The sequence below is a fragment of the Corella eumyota genome, chromosome 2 (assembly GCF_963082875.1).
Source record: "Corella eumyota chromosome 2, kaCorEumy4.1, whole genome shotgun sequence".
NCBI lineage: Eukaryota > Metazoa > Chordata > Ascidiacea > Phlebobranchia > Corellidae > Corella > Corella eumyota.
Genome location: NC_137491.1, coordinates 1,707,426 through 1,729,478, shown reverse-complemented (window position 1 = coordinate 1,729,478; position 22,053 = coordinate 1,707,426). Strand labels below are relative to the sequence as shown.

Genomic DNA, 22,053 nt, shown 5'->3' with positions numbered 1-22,053 from the left:
TTAGAATATTATTTCGTACTATGAATAAGTTACAAAACAGATAATCACATAATGTTAGTAATACATTAAAAACACTTTATATTATAGCATAACTTATGAATACAAATGTCATTAAATTAAAACCATAAAATAATAAAACTCATAACAATTACTGAATTATTACATTACACTAAACATGACTAAGTTTATATTAAATAAAAATTAATTAATTAAAAATATAACTAAAATGCAAAATGATATACAACTAATTTTAATAAAAATTTACTTAATAAATTATATAGGTATTACAAATCATAAATATAAGTTTAAGTTTTGATACAATATTTAACTTACCAATAATGTTTGTAAAATGTAAATTAAACTTGGTTATTTATAAAAAAATGTTGTGTTAAACATTTTGGACAAATTTTTTTTAAGTATTGCTGTTAATAAAAATATTATGCTTACTATATAAGGCAAATTTAGTTAAAATTTATCGTAAATGTTTTGGGATAACAGCAGCATAAACTTCTTGATCATTTGGTTCATTTTCTGCTCTGGTGTTGTTGTCATTGTCACTTGGGCCTGGATCTGCTGTGGTGTAAAAGTTATCACTTGGTGGACCAGGCTCTGCTGTGGTATATGTGGTGTAATAGTTGTCGAATGGTATCGGCTTTGGTGTGGTGTTAGAGTTTGTTTGAAATTCTGCTGTGGTGTATAAGTTTTCCACTGGAATATTATTTTTATTGTTTTCTACAAATGTGCAGAAAAAATTTTAACAAAATTTGATTTTTTAAAAACATCTTTTTTGGTTTTCTTTTTTTTAATTTCTTTTGTTAAAACTACCAAAATAATTGTTTATAATATGAAAAACACTTGGTTGGCTTAACCCATATATTTTACCTGGTCTGTTTTTAATTTTCTTGTAGTGAAAAACAGCTGCAATGGCAATAAAACAAAGCAATAAAACAAACCCAGTTGCAGTAAGGGAGATTGTCAGAGGGGCAATCTGGTTGTTATATAAAAATTAAATATATATTCTAATTAGCAGCAATATTCTTATTTACTTTTATTTCCTTATTTTCAGGTAAAGTTAAAAGGTTTCTTTTAGGTCAAATAGTTTCGCTAATGAGTAGTTTAAATGCACCAAAAATGTAAATCCTTGCATTTGTTTTGTTAGTTGTGGTAATTGTTGTGGCAGTGTTGATTTCAGTTATAGCAGTGGTTGTTTGAGCTATAATACATCAAAAAGCTAGCAAATTATATATTTAATATATAAAAAAAATTAATCACAAATAAAAGTGCACTTACTTGGTGACAATCGCTGGCAAATAAATGAATCTAATCGAGTCCCACCATTACAACTGTTGTCTTCCCACTTAGAAGTCCAACCTTTCAGCAAAACACAGTTTTCATTTCCACCACCCCCATTATTAGGTTCATAAGTATCCCAGTTAGCTTGGTCACTAGTTAAAGTTGTTCCATCAGACCAAATAAAAGGGGAATTATCTTAGTTTGGAATTTGTCGAGTAAGGCCTATGTAGTAATTCGATCTTTTCCCTATAACATACAAACTTTTCGATGCTTAACCCAAATATAACTTTTATTCTAATATATGACTTGCAATATTTACCATTAATTGTTGGAATTTTATCATGAACAAAATCACGAATTCCTGACGTTTTAGGAGTAGCTATCGTAGCATTTAATTCTGTACATTTTTTAAGGGCTTTACTGTATGTATTCACTACTGATCCAAGGTGATATTCTACACCCTCATATGTAAACCATTGTTGCCCATTTACAATATTTAAACTTAAAATCATCAAACTTAAAACTAACATTTTTATTCTACATTGTATTAAAAAAACTTCAACTAAATGGGAATTTAACTTTGTTACTAGTTATATATCGATAATAAATATTCATACACTCTAAATGTTATTAAATAACCATTTGTATTACATTTCACAAGTGAGTTATGTGTGTAACACTGTGTAAAGCATAAGTCAGTTTTAGTTTTATTGTGGTAATTAGTAAAAATAATATGAGTTAATAAAATGAATGTATTAAAAAATTACTGTAACTGTTTTTTAAATATAAGGTATGTGTTTTTATTTTTAATCACATTGGTATGATAATTTCTTTGTCTTAAGAGTTGTATTGTCAGTAATAAAGAAATAATAAAAGATTGATGTTTTAGATTTAATAGTCATATGATTATCATAATGACAATTATTATTTTTAGTTCAACTTAATTTAGTAATTTTTTTTTTATTTTGAAATAGTTTATTGGAAAGTTTTCTTTTTTGTGGGAAATTTTTATTTAAATTTTTTTTTTTAGACCTCATCACCAGTTCAACAACAACCCTCCTGGAATTCCCCTATTCAAATACTAGTTTGTCCAAACAATGAAAACAGAACTCTTCCCCAAATTAACATTTCTCCTAAATCAAGTTAGTCACCTTTTTAATTTAGTTTTTTTTTTTGTTTTTTTAAATTAATCTGTTTTTTCTCAATGTTAAAAGTATTGTTCTGTAAAGATTTTTTTCTGTGAATTTAGTAGCATAAATTAATTATTTTTTTTTTGAAAAAAGTTTATATTATTTTGTAAATAAAGGTTTTGTTAAAACTTTTAAAAAAATTGAAATTTATTAAAATTTAAAAAAAAAATAAAAAAATTTCAGAACCCCAAGTTTGTGAGAGTCCAAAATCCAGTTCAGTTTATCCTCACCCTCCTTTAAGGTCACGGCCTTACAGTGCAGGGGCGGTTAGCAAGATGACCCCTACGACAAGTTTACCCAATGCTAATCAACCCCAAAGATATATAAGAGAGGGTAACAACTTTTTTTAAGTTTTTTTAAGTAATTTTATATTATTTGACGTTTTTAAATATTTATTTGTTGTCTAGTTGTACTACTTTACATTTTTATTAAAAATATATCTAAATACCATGTTACTTTTATTTTAATTTAATATTATTTTTTGCACTTTACCAGCCTGAAACAAAGCCTAAAAATTTGACCAAAACAAAATTTAAAAATGTTTTAATGTTTCTTTTTTTTGTGTTAATATTTTAAAAATAACTTTATTTGTTCTACAGCTTTTACAACAAGTGCGAACCCGCTGGAGAGTTCATTGCAGGAGAAAGATCAAAAGTTGATGCATATGAGCGATGAAATTAACAGACTTGCTGTCTTTGAACAAGTAATATAATTTTGTTCATATTTAATACTAGAATAAAAGCTTGCGGTGTTAATTTATATTTTTCACAATAAAAACAACATTTTAAACTAGTTTTTTTTTGAGTAAATTTTGTTATTTTTTTGTTGTAAGAGTTTTATTTTTATTTTTTTGTATATATCTATTGGCAAAAAAATTTTTTTAAACTGTAATTTTTGTGTATTACAGGAGTCCAAGAGAAAAGATCAGCTGATATGTTGTTTGCGAGATGAAATTGCAAAACAACATGAACAAAAAAACCCAGAGGCTTCAAACACTCAACTTGTACATAAACTACAAAGTTTTGAGAACGAAATAAATTCACGTCGTAATGAAGTCACATTGTTGCGTCATCAATTGGATTCTGTTAATGCTACTATGACATCATCACCGACTTTAACGAGCCAATTAGCAGAGCGGGAGAAGAAAATTAACGAGTTAAGATTGGATTTAGATCGAGCTAACAAAGAATATCAGATGTCTCAAGGTCATTTTAAAATTACAGTTTCAATTTTTAGGTTATTTATAATTTCAAAGTAGTTACTCTAATATATAACTTATTTTCTGTTTGTTATTTATGGGTTATTTTATAATGATGTAAATTTAAATTATATTTGTTAAATGCAAAGTTCATTTTACTTTAAAAGGTTAAATAAAAATTTGGTATATTTTGGTATAATTTTTGTGAAGATTTTTTTAATGTATAATTTTAAATAAATTTATTTTGTGTTTAATTATTTTTAAAGATTTGGGTAAAGATTTAAAGGCTACAAATTAAAACTGGTTAATTTTTATTGTTTAAACTCTCAACAGGTTTAGTTCAATCTTTACAAAAACAAATTCAAAATCAAGAATCCATTCTTGGCAAGAAAAACAGTGAAACAACTTTTCTAAAAAAGGAACTGAAGCAAAAAGAAATTCAACTTTCATCTATTTCAGCTAAGGTAATTAATCAATTATTTTAAAGTTGGACATAGAAAAAACTAAATTACAATCCTTAAGACTGCTATTACTACAAGCTATAAAAATGAACTCAAGACTGTGTGTTGTTGTGCATATTGCCTTGCCTTTTCGCCACACTGCTGGTTGAAAGTTAAATAAAAAGGCCTAAATATTCATTTTAAAAAATTGGACAAACTTAAAGCTTTAAAATAAAGGCATTAATAATATATAACTTACCACAATTAAAACTTTTTGGAATAATGTACTTTTAATTTAAAACATTTATTTAAATTAGAAAGACAAAAAAATCACACTAACTTTAAAAATGATTTGTTGTATTATCCAATGTAATGAAAACATTGTACGAGTCATTATACAACACAGATTAAACTTAAATGATTTTTCTTACGAATCATATCACTTAAACATCATTATCTTAAAACATTTTTTAACTTACAAAACAGTTAAATAACAGACGTAGGCGCAATCTTTATACAACAGAGCTTAGTAAACACTATATATGCAGTATATGTCCATTGCATAGCCTTTTAAAATAAAAAAACTGCCATTTGTGGTGAGTGGTAAAATTATTAAAGGCAGTTAATAGGTGCTAATTGCAACGATATTACAATAGTTAAAATGCAGCCTGTGAGGTTAAAAATCAACTAATGATATTGAAAAAACCTAGGCGATGCAATTAAGTACCTAATTAAACACACATAGCAATGTTATAACAAGGGCATCAAGACCAATGAACTGGCATCATCACCTTGTTTATTGCATCATTGTGTGGCCAGTAATATACATATAATGATAATATATGAAGTCTGTGTAAAAATTTACTGTTAAAGAAAATACATATGGTGCAAAAGTAACTAATTGAACTAAACATCAAAGCACCATTATATATATTCATTTCAAATCAAATGACAATTTTTTTATATAAATACAATATGTTCATAAACACAAAATAAAATTTTGTACCAAGGTGCAATTTCAATTTTTTTGCATGTTATATGAATTTTTAAAGGATTGTCAATGTTAGTTTCAAATATAGCTTTTCGTTCGAAAATAGAAAGTTGTTGTTCTAAAAATGTAGTGTAATTTGCAGAAGTATATATTTTTAAGTCTATAATTTAACAAAAATGTAAAAAATTGTAATCTGTAATTGGTTTAATGTGAAACTAAAATTAGGTTTGGCATACCAAACATAGGCATGCAAGTTTATGTAATTACTGTGTTAATAAGTCTGGTATAAAGCAAGCTTTAACATTATCTATTTAACTAGATTGAATTCATTGGTTAAATGAAACCAAAACTCATTTATTAATTTTAATAAAATCATTTTTGGGTTTGAATAAACCATCGTAATGTATCAAGCATTTTTTATTTACAAATTTACAATAATGCTGTCAGAAAAGTATGGTGTTTATGGAAGCACAACAAGCCAAAATCCAACAACCAAAGGTAAGATGACATGGGTTATTATTTTCACAGCTAGCTTAAAGCTTTTAGACGCTGTAGTTGCTCGTGGTAAATCTTTATTATTTGAAGGGATCTTCTCATTCATTTTTGTCGGTTTAAGTTGAATTTCTGGTTGAGCTGTAGTTACAACCGGTTGTGGTTGCACAACTGGGGGTACAACGATATTCTATAAAAATTTAGAATTAGACTATGCTAATTTAAAACATAAATGGTACAGTGTAACTAATGTGGTATTAATAAACTAAATCTACTAGCCGACTTCTCCTAACTCTTGCTCATCTAAGGTTTATAATTGTAAGGGCAGAGATATTGCATAACACAGCCACTATACCTTTTTAGAATGCTGTTATAGTGTCGACTTTTATGGAGGGGGACACACGAAATTTAAGGGAATGGAAAATAAAGGAATGGAAATTGAAGGAAAGTGAATAAAAGGAGAGGCGGAATCTTAACAAAATAAAATGCAAAAAATCCGTTGACTTATCGCTTATCAGTTCTCGAATAAATGACAGTAATCCCAAATAAACAGTCAACGATATTTCCGCGTTTTAGTATTTAAGATTCCCTCTCTCCTTTTTGCTTTCCTTCATTTTCCGGTTCTTTCCTTCATTTTCCGGTTCCTTCATTTTTAGTTCCTTCATTTTTCGTTTCTTTATTTTTCATTCCCTCAATTTCCATTTCCTCATTTTCAGTCAACCCCTTTTAGGGGTTTATTTTTACTGCCGACATTTATTTTAATAAAACCAAACCCGTTAAAAAGGTATAAGTCCCTCTATGAATATGCTCAGCAGTAAGCTTTTTGGTATTACACAATACACATAGATTACTGTTTAAAAATTACATTACATTAAATTTTATATATTATTTTTTGAACAATACCTCTTCGTTCTGTTTAGGTGTTTCATTGTTTAAGTCAGCCCCAGAAACTTTGTTATCATTCTGATCTCCTTCTTTTTGTTGTTCTTTTTTGATGTCATTCTTGTCGCCTTTTTCAGCATTGTTTTGTTCTTTTTTTTCTATGATTGGTGGCCTATTAAAGTTTTTTTTTAATTGTTTAGTTTTTTGACACATTTGTCTCATTGGTTATTAGTTTTTTTTTCTGGTATTGTAAAAGGTCTTTTAGTAAGCTAAAATTAGTCAACAAAGAAATTATGATAGCACTTACATAATTCTAACGTTACACCTCCGATTGCAAGATGGCACCAAGTTGGTGTAACCTTTAAAGCAAAATACACACACTTGGTCTTTTGGGTCATAGCGTTCGTTTTTTTTGCATCGGGTTGGTATGTAGCCATGGTTCTTAGTGTGTACCTTGCACTGTTAAGTTAAAGTAAATTTTAAATTTGTAATAAGTTTATATTGTTTTTTAAAGCTTTTAAGATATACACACCATAAAGAAGCAAAACTATAAAAATTTTAACATTTAAACAGTGTTTTTAATAATATTCGACATGATTCTTTTTAGTGAGTAAAACTTCTATAAATTTCTGAATTAATTCGAATTCAAACTGTTCCTAGGTTTAATAGCATTAAATATAACTTTTTGAAGTCATTTTTTTACTAAATTTGAGATTTCTTTTTTGTAAAAAAACTTGACAATTTTCTGTATTACCGTGTCTAGCTCAAACTCTAGTTCTTTTTTAGTTTCTTGGTTTGATGACAGTTTTGCTTCAATATTTATTAAAATAAACATTACCACATACAATCTATAAATTAGCATCTGGGATTTTTCCATTTTGAAAGCGCAGCTGAAAACAACAAAGAAATATTTCGTTAATAGTTGGACTTGGGACCGTGAATTTAAAAAAAAAACGGGGTTTTTACCCGGGGTTTCCCGGGTAAAACTTTTCTGATATTTCAAACCTGTTGCGCAATTGAGTAACCACACTGGTATAGCCCAATTTTTTTATTTTTAAACTTTACTTTTACTAAATATTGAAAAGCATTTTTTAGTGTGTAGGTACTGGTTTTTAATCAAAAATTTCTTTTAATTTATTATATTACATTATAACAAGGTTTTATTCTTAAATACATTTAATACATAAATATATCTTAAATATGTTTGATATTATAATACATAATTTACAAGCATCCTATTAGTTTAGTACAAATATCCTATTATTTTGATGTTTGTTAAAATATCATTGAATTTGTTTAGTCAATATTAGCTATTATGTCATTCAACTAAAAGTCCTTTTCTCACCACTTATCAGCTTTCCTTATCATGCAGACTTAGTTTATTTGTATTGTTATGCTAACTAAATTAGTTTAGATACATTTTTAACTTTGTGTTAGATTTTTTTACAAATATTTATGTATATAGTTTTATATAAGTATTCTATTAAACTAATATTGTAAATATTTTGGTATAAACATTTTTAAACTTTCTTTACTAAGCTTTCTAAATTTTTTAGCTGTGTATTTTTTTAAAATTGTTTTGTTTTTAGTTTACAAAAATAAGTGAAGACAAATCAAAAGATGAAAAAATTGCTGATTTAAACAAAGAATTAAAAGAAATAAGACTTGTAAGTTAAAAAGATTTTTACATTTACGTTCATTATAAAATACAAGAAAAAATTACAAACAAATATTTTAAGTTTTCAATACAAATTAAAAAATCACTGGCAGCTTGAGGTTGTAGTCAAAACATTTGCAACACTACACAAGGTTCTTGGTTAGATTCCTACTGCTCTCATGCTGTAGCAGCCTTTATAAGGAGCTTTAAAAGGTATAACCTTCTGCTGAGCCAATATTTAATCAGTGGCTTAATTATCGGGCAATTATAATCTATAATATATCCCAAACTGCCAAACGTAACTTGAGACTGGGTCAGAGTAATGGTTGTTACTCTATGTATAGGTCTTGAAGTTAACCTTCTCACATCGGGGATAAAGATATATATAAAAAAAATAAAAAAAATTAAAACATTTTTTTTAGAAAAAAAGAACACTTGAAAATGGGGCGGCTGAAAAGCTTAGTCTTCTCCAAATGTACAAAGATGAGGTCACCAAGATGAAACAGAAGCAGGATCAGGAAGCTGAAGAGATGAAAACAGCATCCAAGGAAGCAGAGAACTTAAAACATAAATTTCTGGAGTTACAAAGGACTGAGAGATTGTTAAGAGTGGATATGGAACAAACTAAAAGTCAGGTAAGAGAAATTTAACGATCAATTTATATTTTCATAATATTTTTACAAATTTTGGTCGAAATCTAAAATGAAATTTGACGTCAATACATTTAATTTTGATATATTTTTTTGGCTTTTTTTCAGTTTGTTTTAGCTAATTTTTTTGTTATATTAAAGGTTTTTTAAAAATTTTTAGGGTTTTAATTTTTTTATGTTTGTATTTTTTTACAGCTGCATTTATATATGTAATAACAACTATGTTAAATCTTGCTTGTAAAATGCATGGTTAACATCACTTAAGGGTTTTAAAAGTCCAGCAATAACTTAATACCAGACCTTAAAGATAAGAAAGACAGGCGTCTAGTTCTCTAAACTAGTATGCTATACTACACTTAAAACTCAAATAATTAAAACTAACTCAATTATATTTATACAGACTGTATTTTTTTAAAATATACATTTAATATACCACATACCAATAAATAAAACCCAGACCTTAAAGATAAGAAGGTCTAGTACTTTTAAAGCAGTATACCAGACTGCACTTAAACCTTATCAATCTAAAGTAACTTAACCTTCATTTAGCATGATCGGTTTCGAGCTCGTATATTGCGAACTTTATACTCAGCCCCTGGAATGCATGCACCTACTGATGATGATAATATAACCGACGAAATGTTAGCTCAGGAAATTAGAAAGATTATTAACGAAAGGTAAATGGTGCTTGTTTATGGACAGTTCTATTTATGATATAAATTATAGTACTTCTTATAAATTATGAATTAAGAATCACTAAAATAAAATAGTGAATGTATTTTTTGTCTTATGATACCTAGAAAATAGATGTGTGCTATGTAAAAATTTATTGTTCTTTTAAGTTAATTTTTTATTAATAGATGTTTATTTTTAAGCGCTGTAATTTCTATTAAATTTTTTTACATTATAAAATTAATTGTTTTAAAACAGTACTGTTATTTTTGTGTACTGTATTTAACTTAGTTCTATTTTTTTATATTTTATTTTTTGTTGTTTTACAGAAACAAGCTAAAGAATGAGATAAAGGATTTGAATGTTGATTTGGAAGAGAAAAAAACTGAATTAGAAGATTTTAATAATTCTCACTCTGAAATAACTGAAGAAATGGGCAAAATTTTGGTGAGTAAAATCTTATACAGTTTATATGTCAGTATTTATTTAACATGGCCCCTTAACTTACTATGTAGTATAATGTATTTACACAATAAAGTTTTGATGACCTTAAATATTATGGTTAATGTTTAATTTTTTTTTTTGTCCATTAACTGTATGTCAAATAAATATTTAACTATGATGATAAAGTTAGTTTTATTCTAAGCAACTACACAAAACTTAACTAGAAAATTTAAAATAAGCAAAGACTTAAAACTGCTGAGCTACAAAAAATATTTTGTAGATTTTAAATGTTTTTAACAAAATGATTAACATTATAACAAAAGAGTAGAAATGAGCAGTGTTAAGACTGAGTTGGGTGAATAGTCAGTTTTTTTATTTGATTACCAGTCTAAGTTTATCTAGATAATGGCAATTAAGTAATTTGCAGAGCATAGTGCAGTGGTAAGAACACTTGCTACACCACCATTAGGTTGTGGGTTCAATCCCCACTGATCTCATGCTGTAGCGCCCTTGAGTAAGGCGCCATAAACGGTATAAACTCCTGCTGAGCCAACACTTAATTAGCAGTATAATTATCCGGCAATTATAATCTATAATATTCCAAACTGCCACAGGCAACTAGAGACTCGGTCGGAGTAACTGATGTTACTCTATGTTTAAGTCGCGCATTCGACTTTCCCCCATCGAGGATAAAAATATATACAAAAAAAAATTCTATATTTTTTAATTTAAAGGAAACTCTATCTGAGAAGGGCCATCATTCAGCTATACTAAGTGAGCAAATCCAACTCTTATCTTCTTATTCATCTGACCAAAACCTATTCTGGGCTTTTCAAGTTTTCTCAAATTTCCTTGAGAGCGAACGAAAATGGATTTCAACACTTGAAGGAGCTTTAACAAAGGCAGATTGCGATGTCACATTTTCCAACAAACGTAAGATTTTAATTTCGTTAAAATTTTTTTGTGATCATAATTTTTTTTTGAAAGAGGTAAAAATAAAAAAATTTAAACAGAAATAAATATTAAGTTAGCCATTTTTTAAATTTTGTAAGCTTTTAAACTTTCCAAGTTAGCTTTATTTTACTTAACAAACAAGATTTTATTCTTAACACACTAAAATAATGTTGTTTTAAATGGTGGTAGATTATATTTCACCCTAATCTATTTTATAAAGAATTTTTTATTTCATCAAAATCTAATTAGTGTTTGGTAATCTGATATTTCTTTGTTTTAAAACAATGTAAATTGTTGTCAAGCCCACCCTAACAATGTAGTCCTTGATATTGCATTGTTTTACTTAAGTGGGCAAAACAATATAACATATGTAGGGTGTGGGATTATTGTTTTAAAATTGAAGAGTAATTTAAAAAACAAGTTTTAAATATATAGAAATATAGATAAGAAATGGAAAAAATATTTAAAGTAGTATTAAAAAAGCCGCCTATTTATTAAACCTTTAGAATAAAGTTTTTAATATTTAAGAATGTTTTATTGTATTAATAAGTGATATAACAGCAATTAATTTAACTTCAGGCTTGTTTAAAATGATTCTTTTTTAAGCAAATAGATTTAAAACATGGTTAGCCTAACTATTGTTTGATTAATGTCAGTCTGTTGCTAGAACAAACAATTATAAAGCTCTTAAATGTGTTTTTTTAATTGTTTAAGTTTACAGAACTTGATTTTAATTTTGGTTTGCAGCAATTATAATAAAGTTAGCAGAATTGGACTGTTTTGTAGCTTCACCCACTAAACTTTAAAGCTTTAGGGTTTTATGCTAAAGGGAGAAAAAAAAGAATAATTTTCATATTGAATTAGTATTTATTTTATGAGTAAAGTTATAAAAAATACTGGATAAATTGACTTATTTATTTCTACAATATATTAAGCTTAGTAAGATGGAAGGCCAAATTTATAACTTGTAACAAACGATTATACACATTTTAGATACTAAATTATAGATTAAATTTAGAAAATGGCAAGAGTAGATTATGTTAAAACAAGAAAGTTTAATTATTCGCACAGAAATTCAAGTTCAAGTTATTCTAGTAGCTGCAGTGGAAGTTTTTTGAACAAATTGCTCGGTAAAAATTAATTTTTGTAACTAATTATAGGCAAATTTAAAACCAAGTTTTTTCTGATTAAACTAAACATTATTTTAATCATTGCTTAATGATTGGCAGCATGGTGTAGTTGTCAAAACTCTTGGCTTTAATACATAAGGACCTTGGTTTAATTCCCACTAGTTTTATGCTGTAGCGCCTTTAAGTAAGGCATTAAAAACGATCTTAACTTATGCTGAGCCAGCACCTTATCTGCACCCAGACTATCAAACAATTATAATCTATAATATCGTAAACTGTCAAAGGCAACTCAAGACTGGGTGGAAGTAATAAATATTACTTAATGTGTAGGTGATAAAGTTGACCTTATCACATCGAGGATAAATAAAAACAAAATGTTTTTATATTTTATTTTCATATTTCAGACCCTGGCGATCATGTTGAAGATATTCACAAATCATTGCTGGCCGAGCGAGAGGCCCACCAGGGCACGCTACAGAGCATTGCTGATCTAGAAAGTAACCACCAGAGGGAGCTACAGAATTACTTGAACAAATTGTTGCAGGAAAATGAAGATAAACTTGCAGACGAACTTGAAAAAATGAGGTTTGGTTATTTTAATAAAAATCTGAATTTTTGAGTTTCTATTTTTAATTCAGAAAGTAATTACTAAAATTTCTATATTTTTTGTATTTATTTACCCTTAAAATGAAAAGCCCAACTTTAAGGCCTTAACTAAAGTAACATCAGTTACCCCAACTCATTCTTAAGTGGCCTTTGGCAGTTAGGGATATTATATAGATTATAATTGCCCGATAATTATGCTGCTGAATGGCTTTTGGCACCGAAAATTTTTAGTCGCCTTGCTCTTAGGGTCTACAGCATAAAGGCAGTTGAAATAATAAGCAGTAGGGATCAAACTTAGGACCTCTGCTTTAAAAAATATATATTTTATACCCATTACTAATAAAGGAATTTAAAATTTGAAATTATTCTATACAAATATCATGTTTTGGGCATTTTTTGTGATGGTTTATTTTTATAGTAAAACATTCTTGTAAAATTTGTTTTAAGATTAATGATTGCCATTATTTAAACATACAACACTATTATTGTGTTAACAAAAACAGTATTTTGTATCACTGACAGATTAGACAATACACCATTATGTTACTTATAACAACAAGACACATACTAATGGCCATTAATACTCTATATATGTGTCATAAAATTATTTCGTAGCAGTAGTTTCATAGAGTTTTACACTAAAATTTTTAACTAAATTCAAGGGATTAAAATGAGCTTATAAGATTAACATTTTATTGTTTTGAAAGGTAAGTTTATTGTTATTGGATTAAGCATATTAGTACTGAAGTTTTAAAGGTTTTGTGTATATAGCACAGAGTAAGAATTTTATTTATGTTGGACTTCAACAATTTACAAATTTTGTATAAATTTTTTTTATTTTTAAAGTTGTTAAAAATACCTATATTCTTGTTTTTGAAGCGACTGACATTGCATAAAACATTAGGCCAAGTAACTTAAAATTATATTTGCGTTTGTCTGAAAATTATTTACTAAACCATAACTTTTTCTTGGCACTTGCTTTAATCAATTTAAAATTTATTTTGAGCTTGTGTATTCTTTGTTTTATTTTAAAATAAGTTATGCCAGAAAATAGCCTACTCTATGGTTAGAATCTTAATTGTCGGTATATGGTCACAACTCTTGTTTATACATATTATTTACCTGTGCACTACAAATGACAGTTTTTATTATTTTGTAGGGCTATGAATTGGACATACAAAAATATATATTGTGCACTAAGTTTTCTTAAAAATAGTTTTAAGAAAGTTGTTGTAAAAATTAAAATTGTTTTAAATTGGATACTGATTATTTTCATTTTATGAAAAAAAGATTCATTTTTGGATTAGGTTTATATTAACAGAAAATTTCCAAATTTTACAATTTTTATCTATTTTTTTCTAGAATTCAAGAGAGGTCAAATTTTGAGACCAACTTAGAAGAAATGAAAAGGAGAGAAGAAGAAAAAAGAATTGAATCGCTCATGCAAGAAAGAGAGAAAACGAACTCCATGAACTTAAGTGTTGAGCAACTTAGAAAGGTAAAGACTTTTTATTATACTTTAAAAATAGTAAATACTTTTTTGTGTATTTAAAAATATGGTTAATTATTTTAGAATTTTAAAATTAAATTACTTTTTTATTCAGTTGTTGGATGAAAAGATAACAGAAGCAAATGAATATAAAACCAAGATTCAAGATGCTTTTGTTGATATCGAAAAACTTAAAAATATTGAGGTATCAATGTTTGTTAGATATAACCGGCAGCGCATGGTGTAGTGGTAAAAACACTTGCTATACCACACATAAGGTCATAAGTTCAATCCCCACTGCCCTTATGCTGTAGCGCCTTAGAGTAAAGCGCTATAAACGGTATAAACTCCTGCTGAGTCAGCACTTAATCAGTAGCATAATTATCGGGCAATTATAATCTATAATATCCCAAGCTGCCACAGGTAACTCGAGACTGGATCGGAGTAACTGATGTGGACAGTATATTTATATATATATATAATAAAGTGTGTCCAATATATAAGTCTACAAAATAAATATAACTGCTTGTTGGTTGCGCGGGCAAATATTACTTTATTAAAATGCTGATGGAAATGTGGTTTATTAACTATTACTATAGAATCCACTTTAATTTTAAAAGTTGATTTTATTAATATTTTTATAGAAACAACTTCACACAGAACTCAATGAACAACAAATCCAGTTTAAATCTGACCTTCTCGTAGCACAAGAAAATTTAACTGAGTCCAAAAAGAAATTTGAAAATGATATTGTTCAATATAAGGTATTAAAATAATTTTCATAAAAATATAAGAGATTAAATAAAATTTTAAACTGTTTACTATGAATAAATATATTAATACTTACTATCTTGATAAAATGTAAATATGTTTTTCTATCAAATATATAGATTAAATCTTAAAAATTTAACTATTTTAAATGATTTAGATTTTAAAACTTTTTGATTTTATTATATTTTAATATCCAATTGCTATAAACAAATTGTTTTTACTTTTTCTAATAATTTAAACAACTTTCTTTTAGGAGGAAATTTACCAACATTCAGTTACAATTGTATCTTTGGAAGAACAACTTAAATCATTTTCTAATCAGCAGCAAAATTATGAAAAACAAGTTAAAGAATTAAAAACTAGAGCCAAGGGTAAGATTTTTTTATTTTTTAAATAGCAAAAAAAGTGTGACATAAAAACACTTTAAAAAAAATTTTTGCTTTAACTTTAATTATATTTTAAAATATTTTTATTTGCCTATTTAAGGTACACTATATTACATATTTAAAAAATACAGCCTAAACGGTGGCAGATTAAAATGTATATATAATTTATTATTTAACATTCCAGACACTCAGGAGCGCCGGAGATCACCTCCACCCCCCAGAACACCCCCACAACCGCAAGTTGATGTTTCGTTCATGGAACAGAACTTGGCAGCTTTACAGTCAGAACTTTTACATGCCAACCAGCAGTTAAGAGTAGGTCTTAGTTATATTTAATTTTTCCAGTATGACCAGATAGCCTATAAGGCTCTTTGTGTTAATATAAATGTATTTTTACCTTTATCTTAAAAAGGTAAGAATTTGGTTATTTTGGTAATTACATACTGTTACCTTCAAGTTTTCAGATATTTTAATATTAAACAATACTTGCTTTTGCTTATACTAAAGATAGTTTAGGTTTATTAGAAGATTTAACAATATGTGCAAGCTGGTATTATGTTTGTTTCATTCTAAATTTAAATTTTAGTATCCCTATGTCATTTTGCAACAAATTATTACATTTTTTCAAATTAACCTTTTTTTAATTTATATTTTAGATCCAAAATGATGTCATAATAGGGTTGCGAAATGATTTGAACGGCGCACAAGCGAGAATTTCTGACATGACCGGAGAAATGAGTGAATCAATGAAGCAAGAACTAGAACACAATAGGTTTGTTTATAAGTTTGTATTCATGGTAAAAAGACTGATCTTTCAGCCTGAACAAAGGCAACTAATTAACATCCTTGTTACCTGAATTAGTTTTCTACTGTCTTACACTTTGTTTAATATTCAGTGTTTGTTAAAAAAAGGTATTTAGGTGTGCTATGCCTGACTGCTTAATTAGATCTAAGTTTGTAGGTTTAAATTTAGAGCCTTAATTACTGTCTACATTCTTTTGTTTATAGCTTAAACTGATACAGAACTTGGCTGAGAATATTTAGTTAAAACTTTTGTAATTTGTTTTAAAAATGCAAAATATTTTTTTCTAGAAACCAAGTGAAACACCAGGAAATTGAACTAAACACGATTCGACAAAAGTTATTAAGAATGTCGAGTCTGGTGGACTCACAAACAGAACAGATTGGAAAACTTAACAAAGATCTCAAGTAACTTAAAATCATTTTGTTTTTAAATTCCTGATGACAATTTTACTATTTTTTATGGTCTTGCCATATAAGGCCTATGTTGTTAATAATAATTTAACAAGCATTATAGTAATTATCCAAAAATAACAAAAAGAAAGACTATTATGTATCTTACTTTATTTAAATTCATCATTTTTTATCCTTATAGGTTGAAAGAGAATGACAAATCAAAAAAGAGTTTAGATTTAGAGAAGTATGATCAAGATATTAAACAACTTCAACTAGAGTTGGAATCTGAAAAAAATAAACAACAAAATACAGTGGAAGAGACCAAGAAAGAGGTGAACATATTTTATATACTTTTCTTAGATTTTTTTATGCTCAATGTTGAAAGGTTACCTTCCTGCTTAAGCATAAAGTACTATTTGTTACTATGACTTATTCACAAGTTAAACTTGTTGTTTTTTTGGGGGGAGGGGGGTAATAATTATAATTGCCCTAAATTTGATCTTTAAAAATATTTATAAACTAATAAAAAGTGTGGGGAAAAAAGTTTAGTAAAAAACATCTTTTTAAATGAAAAAATGAATAAATATAAAAACTTATATAAATTATTTTAATATACTTAATGGTAATTCCATGCTTGATTGGTTTAGTTGTCTTACTATTGTTTATGTCATGGTTTAGTATTCTTTACATCTTGAGTTGTGTTTCAGTAAATTCTTAAATGTATGTAGCCATGCTGTTTAGGTGTTTTTTAAGTGATATTATGTAGTATGCATGTTTATAGAAATGTATTGCTCAGGCTTTGCAATAGAAGGTTAGTTATTGTGATGTAAAAATATTTAGGGGTTTTTATACTTTTGTTTTAATATAATGTTGTTTTGGGAATTTTTATTAATTTTATACATCATTTTTTTATTTTATTTTTTATTTTTTTTGAGGAACATCATCTTAATGTAACAATGTTTAGAAATCGTTATAAATTTATGTTTAATGTTTGCTAAAATCTTTTTTATTTTTTGTGTTGTCAATGTTTTTCTTTAATTTTTTAAAATTTTATTTTTTACCGACATTTTTTTTGTGACAGGGCAAAATAGCATCGGAACTAACTTGTATTGGAGCACAATGTAGAGGTGAACGGCATAATGATGTCATAATGAGACAAAGAGAAGCACTTGCTGAACTTCGAGCTCGCTTGAAAACATTGGAACAGATAAGACCACCTTGTAAGTATTAAAATCTTTGTTAATTTATAAATTTTAAACAAAAAGAATCCTGACTTAATAAACTAACAACTTTATGTATAGACTAAATTACATTTTAAATATTAGTTGTAATTTTTTTTTCAATTTCCTATTTTGTATTAATAACCACACCATAAATATAAACCGGCAGCGTGGTGTAGTGGTAAGAACACTTGCTACACCACTCATAAGGTCGTGGGCTCAATCCCCACTGCTTTCATGCTGTAGCGCCCTTGCGTAAGGCGCTATAAACGGTATGAACTTCTGCTGAGCCAGCACTTGATCAGCAGCATAATTATCAGGCAATATTAATCTATAATATCCCAAACTGCCACAGGCAACTCGAGACTGGGTCGGAGTAACTGATGTTACTCTATGTTTAAGTCGCACATTCGACTTTCCCACATCGAGGATAAAGATATACACAAAAAAAAAAAAATGTGAGTTCAATTGCTTTTGTGCACATAAATGCCAGTAAAATAACCTTTTTTAATTTTTTTATTCAAAGCTATGTCGTGAAATGTAACAAACAGTAATTTAAACAATTTATGGATAAAAAATTAAACAACTTTATTGCTGTAATGTAAATGTTTAACAACATACGAATAATTTTGTATTTTTTGCAGTACCAAGTCAAGAGCAAGCCTTACAACAAGTGATATTACTCAAGAAAGAGTTGGCAGAGATTCGAGCAAAACAAGCGATTGAAGATGATAAACATTTTCAAGCACAACTTAACATGGATAAGGGAGTAAGCACTGGTTATTTTTTTAATCGAGTGTAAGCACTTGTTGTATTTTTATTTAGAAGTTTTGCACTTTTTTTATTTTGACTAAATGCTTTTAAGTTTTATCGGTCAAATTTTAAATAGGATGTTTTATTTAAATATGGGGCTTTTTTACTTTAAGACAAATATTTAAGACTAGTCAATAGCCCGTCCTATGCTTGACATATTAGTTGTCATAATGTGGTCGCAATTCTTAACTATTATTTGACTTCAATAATTTACCTGCGCATCGCAAACAGCCATTTTTATCATTTTAGGCCTATTAATTAGACCTCATATATTGCTCACTTAGCTTTATATAATTAAATTATTTGTTTAATGATTACTTCAAGAAAACAACACATAAAAAAAGGTTATATATTAAAGTTTTAACTTTAGCCATATTTTAATGAATAGACAGTAGATGCTCACCAACAGATCAGAGCAGCAAACACACAAGCTTCAATTGAACGAACAGCCAAGGATAGTTTAGAAGAATCTGTTGTATCAAGTGAACAATGTGTAAGTTACAATTTTAAGCGTTTTTTTTTTTAAATTCCACATTGTAAAAAACAAATAATTTTGACAATTAAAAAAGTTTTAAAAAAGGCGTCAAATTGGTATTAAGAGTATTATAAAAAGGTGAAAAATTGGCAAATAACGAATTAGATTGATATTAAGCTAATAAATACACTTTAACTTAAAACAACAGCTTTAACTTTTTATGCTATATTTTTATTATGTTATTAATACTAAACCTGGACACCACTTATTAAGAATTAAGGCGTATAATTTGTTTTCTAATACATTAGTTTATAAGTGTAAATGTCTAAAGATTTTGTGATAGTTTAAACTTTTTTTACCATTTTCTTTGTGTTCTTGGTTTAATTTTGTAATTAATTTTATTTTAATCACAATATTTTATTTTTTTGTTAACATTGTTTTTATTTATTAGTATATGGATGTTGTGAATTGCATTTCTGGACTTCTGGGGGTTAATTTCACCAGCCCACCCCAGACCTTGCAACATGTAACTGGTGATGTAAGAGAGAAGGTCTGTATGGACAGAAGAAGTGATTTGGATTTAATTTCAACAAGAGTTAAATCTTTGCTGCAAAGGTTGGATAGAAAGGAACAACTGCTGCAAGGATACGAAAAAGATTTAGGAAAATTAAGGTAAATTTTATTTGTTTTTTTATGTTAAATTTCTACTTTGTTTAGTTCGTATTTTGAAGCAAAAATTTAAAAAAGTTGATATTTTGCTAAAACTGTAGAATTGGTAAAACTGTATATTACTGTTAAAATATCATTTTTTGAATTACTTGTACTTTACGGTTTTTAGAAAAACTTTTGTATTTTGCAGTCCCAGGTAATTTTCTCAGACTTTACACTACTGCCTAATTCTCTCTCATACTTTGTTGTTCTACTTTATTTTCTCTCATACTATACTGGCCTACCTAATATTCTCTCTCGTATTTAACAGTTTAGCTGATTCTCTCTCATTTTTAACAGTCCTTGCTAATTCTGTTTCCAACTTTATGGTCTTAAGATTTTTTAGGAATCGTTAAAGAAATCTCATTTTTTTGGTATTTAAACCGTCATATTAAAGGTGTCAAACTAATTTATTTTTACACTTAAAATAAAAAAATTTTTAAATTTTAGAGAAGCAGAGGAATTTGCTTCCCAACGCTCAAATAAAATGGAAACCCTGGTTCGAGAAATCACCGAGAAAACTTCAGAAGTTGACCACTTGAGGGAAGCATTGACAAGAACTCGGGAATCGCTTGAACTTGAAAAGCGACTCAACAAAGCAATCAAACAACGAAAAGTAAGTTTTATAATTAAATTTTTACGGTTATTGTTTTAACCATACAATTGTACAATAACGAAAAATAACCAAAATAAAATATTTCTTTTTAAAAAAAATTTCATACAGTTTTATAAATGGATACTCAGAATAGAATTTTTTTGGCTTAAGATCACAAGATTTACCTATCATATATATACATGTTAAAAAATTTATTTTTTTATCAATTGTTTTTTTCATACCATTTAAAAAATTTTGATTTTAAACTAAGACAGGATCACCATAGGAACCTTACTTTTAGACCTTGGAACTAAAAATAAGAGTTGTTGGATTTAACAAGTTGCAAGACTTACCTAATATTCAGTAACATGTTAAAAGAAATTAATTTTTTTAGTGTATTATACATTTTTTCCACATTTTTTTAGACATATCACTTAGAAAATCTTGATTTGCGAACCCATCCAGTCGGAGCTCGGTCTTCATATCTGAACCATGATGACGTCACAAAAGAGAAAGAAAAGAAGAGAAAGAAAGAAGGCAAAATGAGAAAAAAGCAATATGAAATCGAAGTCCTAAAGCAGGTAAAAACAAATCTTATATTGAGTAACTGGCGTGCATTTATACATTACAATACCTTCAGTAACACTGTTCGACCATACTATACACAATAACAAATTTACCGCCATTTTAATCAGTGCATAATTTTTTTAGAGAACTACATTGCTTAATTTTGTAAAAGATTATTTCCGTATAAGTTATTTTGTGATATATGCCCACCAGACTAGGGGTTTAATAGCGACCCAAATTTATTTAACTAAATTGTTATACAGAATCTAAGCTAATTATTATTTCGTATTTTGCACAATATACAACCTAAAGTTTCGTAAATATAATACAACATTGTTATAGTTACGTCATTGCGGTTCTAATCAAAATTTCGAAACAAATACATATCCATAAATCCGAACACCCTTTTTCTTGATTAGTAAAATTAAACAAAAACATTTTTTGTTTGTTTAGAAAGTTCATGGTAAGGAACGGGATTTATGCGACACAACAGCGAGGCTTGCTAACTTAAGTTCAAGTGTTACCGAACAGCCCACGGACGAACTAGGCAACATATACAGCATGCGAGAACGTAACAGGAACAAAAATCTTACCCAGGACTTTAGTTAAACTTTTAAGCATTTCAGAGCAATCAATGTCTATACCTGCTCTAATTTAAACATAGGCACATATTGTTGTCATATCAATACTTGGTAATTTTTGGTAGTGATTTTATTTAAAAAACTGTGATGACTTTTGTAGTTTTTACTTTGTACGTGGTTTGGTAAAAATTTGTACTACCTAATTTAATACATTTATTCCTAACGAATAATGTTTTGTATATTTAATATCTTCATTACCTGATATCACTGTTTGTAGTCGTTTATTTTGCGCGTAGTAGTAAAATAGTTTATTATAATATGTTATTAATAGCACAAAACTGTGATACTTGTAAAATAAATGTTTAATTCATCAAAAAACAGTTTGTTCTACTCTACAACAACGTTGTCACATTATTAAAAACTTGAAAAAAATACGTTTTTGCCACGTGACCACGTGACGTCACTAAATAATTTAATACAAAATAATGCGAAAAAGTAAAAGTTTTAAATCGAAATATTCCTGTAATACAAGAACCGCGGCAATTTAATGAACACAATTATAAAATATTAACGGAAATATTAATTTATTATAATGTTATTGAATTTTTAAAAAAAATCAGCGATGTCTTAAACCTTTCAATTAACTATTTAA

The 22,053-nt window shown here is 27.6% G+C and overlaps 2 protein-coding genes across 2 annotated transcripts in view; one reads left to right on the top strand and one right to left on the bottom strand.

The window, feature by feature from the left end:
- Positions 1 to 21,768, top strand: part of LOC145743747 (forkhead-associated domain-containing protein 1-like) — a 46,559-nt gene extending 24,791 nt beyond the window's left edge. The window contains exons 3-28 of the mRNA XM_082561783.1: positions 2,324 to 2,435; positions 2,667 to 2,816; positions 3,083 to 3,186; positions 3,391 to 3,688; positions 4,015 to 4,145; positions 8,076 to 8,153; positions 8,566 to 8,778; positions 9,343 to 9,470; positions 9,795 to 9,912; positions 10,644 to 10,842; positions 12,398 to 12,578; positions 13,962 to 14,097; positions 14,204 to 14,293; positions 14,733 to 14,852; positions 15,113 to 15,230; positions 15,430 to 15,560; positions 15,902 to 16,017; positions 16,338 to 16,454; positions 16,642 to 16,774; positions 17,524 to 17,662; positions 18,307 to 18,431; positions 18,864 to 18,968; positions 19,402 to 19,622; positions 20,109 to 20,274; positions 20,679 to 20,834; positions 21,274 to 21,768. Coding sequence (XP_082417909.1) covers positions 2,324 to 2,435; positions 2,667 to 2,816; positions 3,083 to 3,186; positions 3,391 to 3,688; positions 4,015 to 4,145; positions 8,076 to 8,153; positions 8,566 to 8,778; positions 9,343 to 9,470; positions 9,795 to 9,912; positions 10,644 to 10,842; positions 12,398 to 12,578; positions 13,962 to 14,097; positions 14,204 to 14,293; positions 14,733 to 14,852; positions 15,113 to 15,230; positions 15,430 to 15,560; positions 15,902 to 16,017; positions 16,338 to 16,454; positions 16,642 to 16,774; positions 17,524 to 17,662; positions 18,307 to 18,431; positions 18,864 to 18,968; positions 19,402 to 19,622; positions 20,109 to 20,274; positions 20,679 to 20,834; positions 21,274 to 21,429 — 3,741 coding nt within the window. The 3' untranslated portion in view covers positions 21,430 to 21,768. The remainder of the gene's footprint in view (positions 1 to 2,323; positions 2,436 to 2,666; positions 2,817 to 3,082; positions 3,187 to 3,390; positions 3,689 to 4,014; positions 4,146 to 8,075; positions 8,154 to 8,565; positions 8,779 to 9,342; positions 9,471 to 9,794; positions 9,913 to 10,643; positions 10,843 to 12,397; positions 12,579 to 13,961; positions 14,098 to 14,203; positions 14,294 to 14,732; positions 14,853 to 15,112; positions 15,231 to 15,429; positions 15,561 to 15,901; positions 16,018 to 16,337; positions 16,455 to 16,641; positions 16,775 to 17,523; positions 17,663 to 18,306; positions 18,432 to 18,863; positions 18,969 to 19,401; positions 19,623 to 20,108; positions 20,275 to 20,678; positions 20,835 to 21,273) is intronic.
- LOC145743751 (uncharacterized) lies at positions 4,963 to 7,400 on the bottom strand. The gene is made up of 4 exons (XM_082561787.1): positions 7,241 to 7,400; positions 6,794 to 6,945; positions 6,508 to 6,658; positions 4,963 to 5,794 (listed from the first exon to the last, which is right to left on the bottom strand). Exons 1-4 carry the CDS (start codon positions 7,361 to 7,363, stop codon positions 5,573 to 5,575), a joined length of 648 nt encoding a protein of 215 aa, XP_082417913.1. The 5' UTR covers positions 7,364 to 7,400; the 3' UTR covers positions 4,963 to 5,572.
- Positions 21,769 to 22,053: the final 285 nt, after the last annotated feature.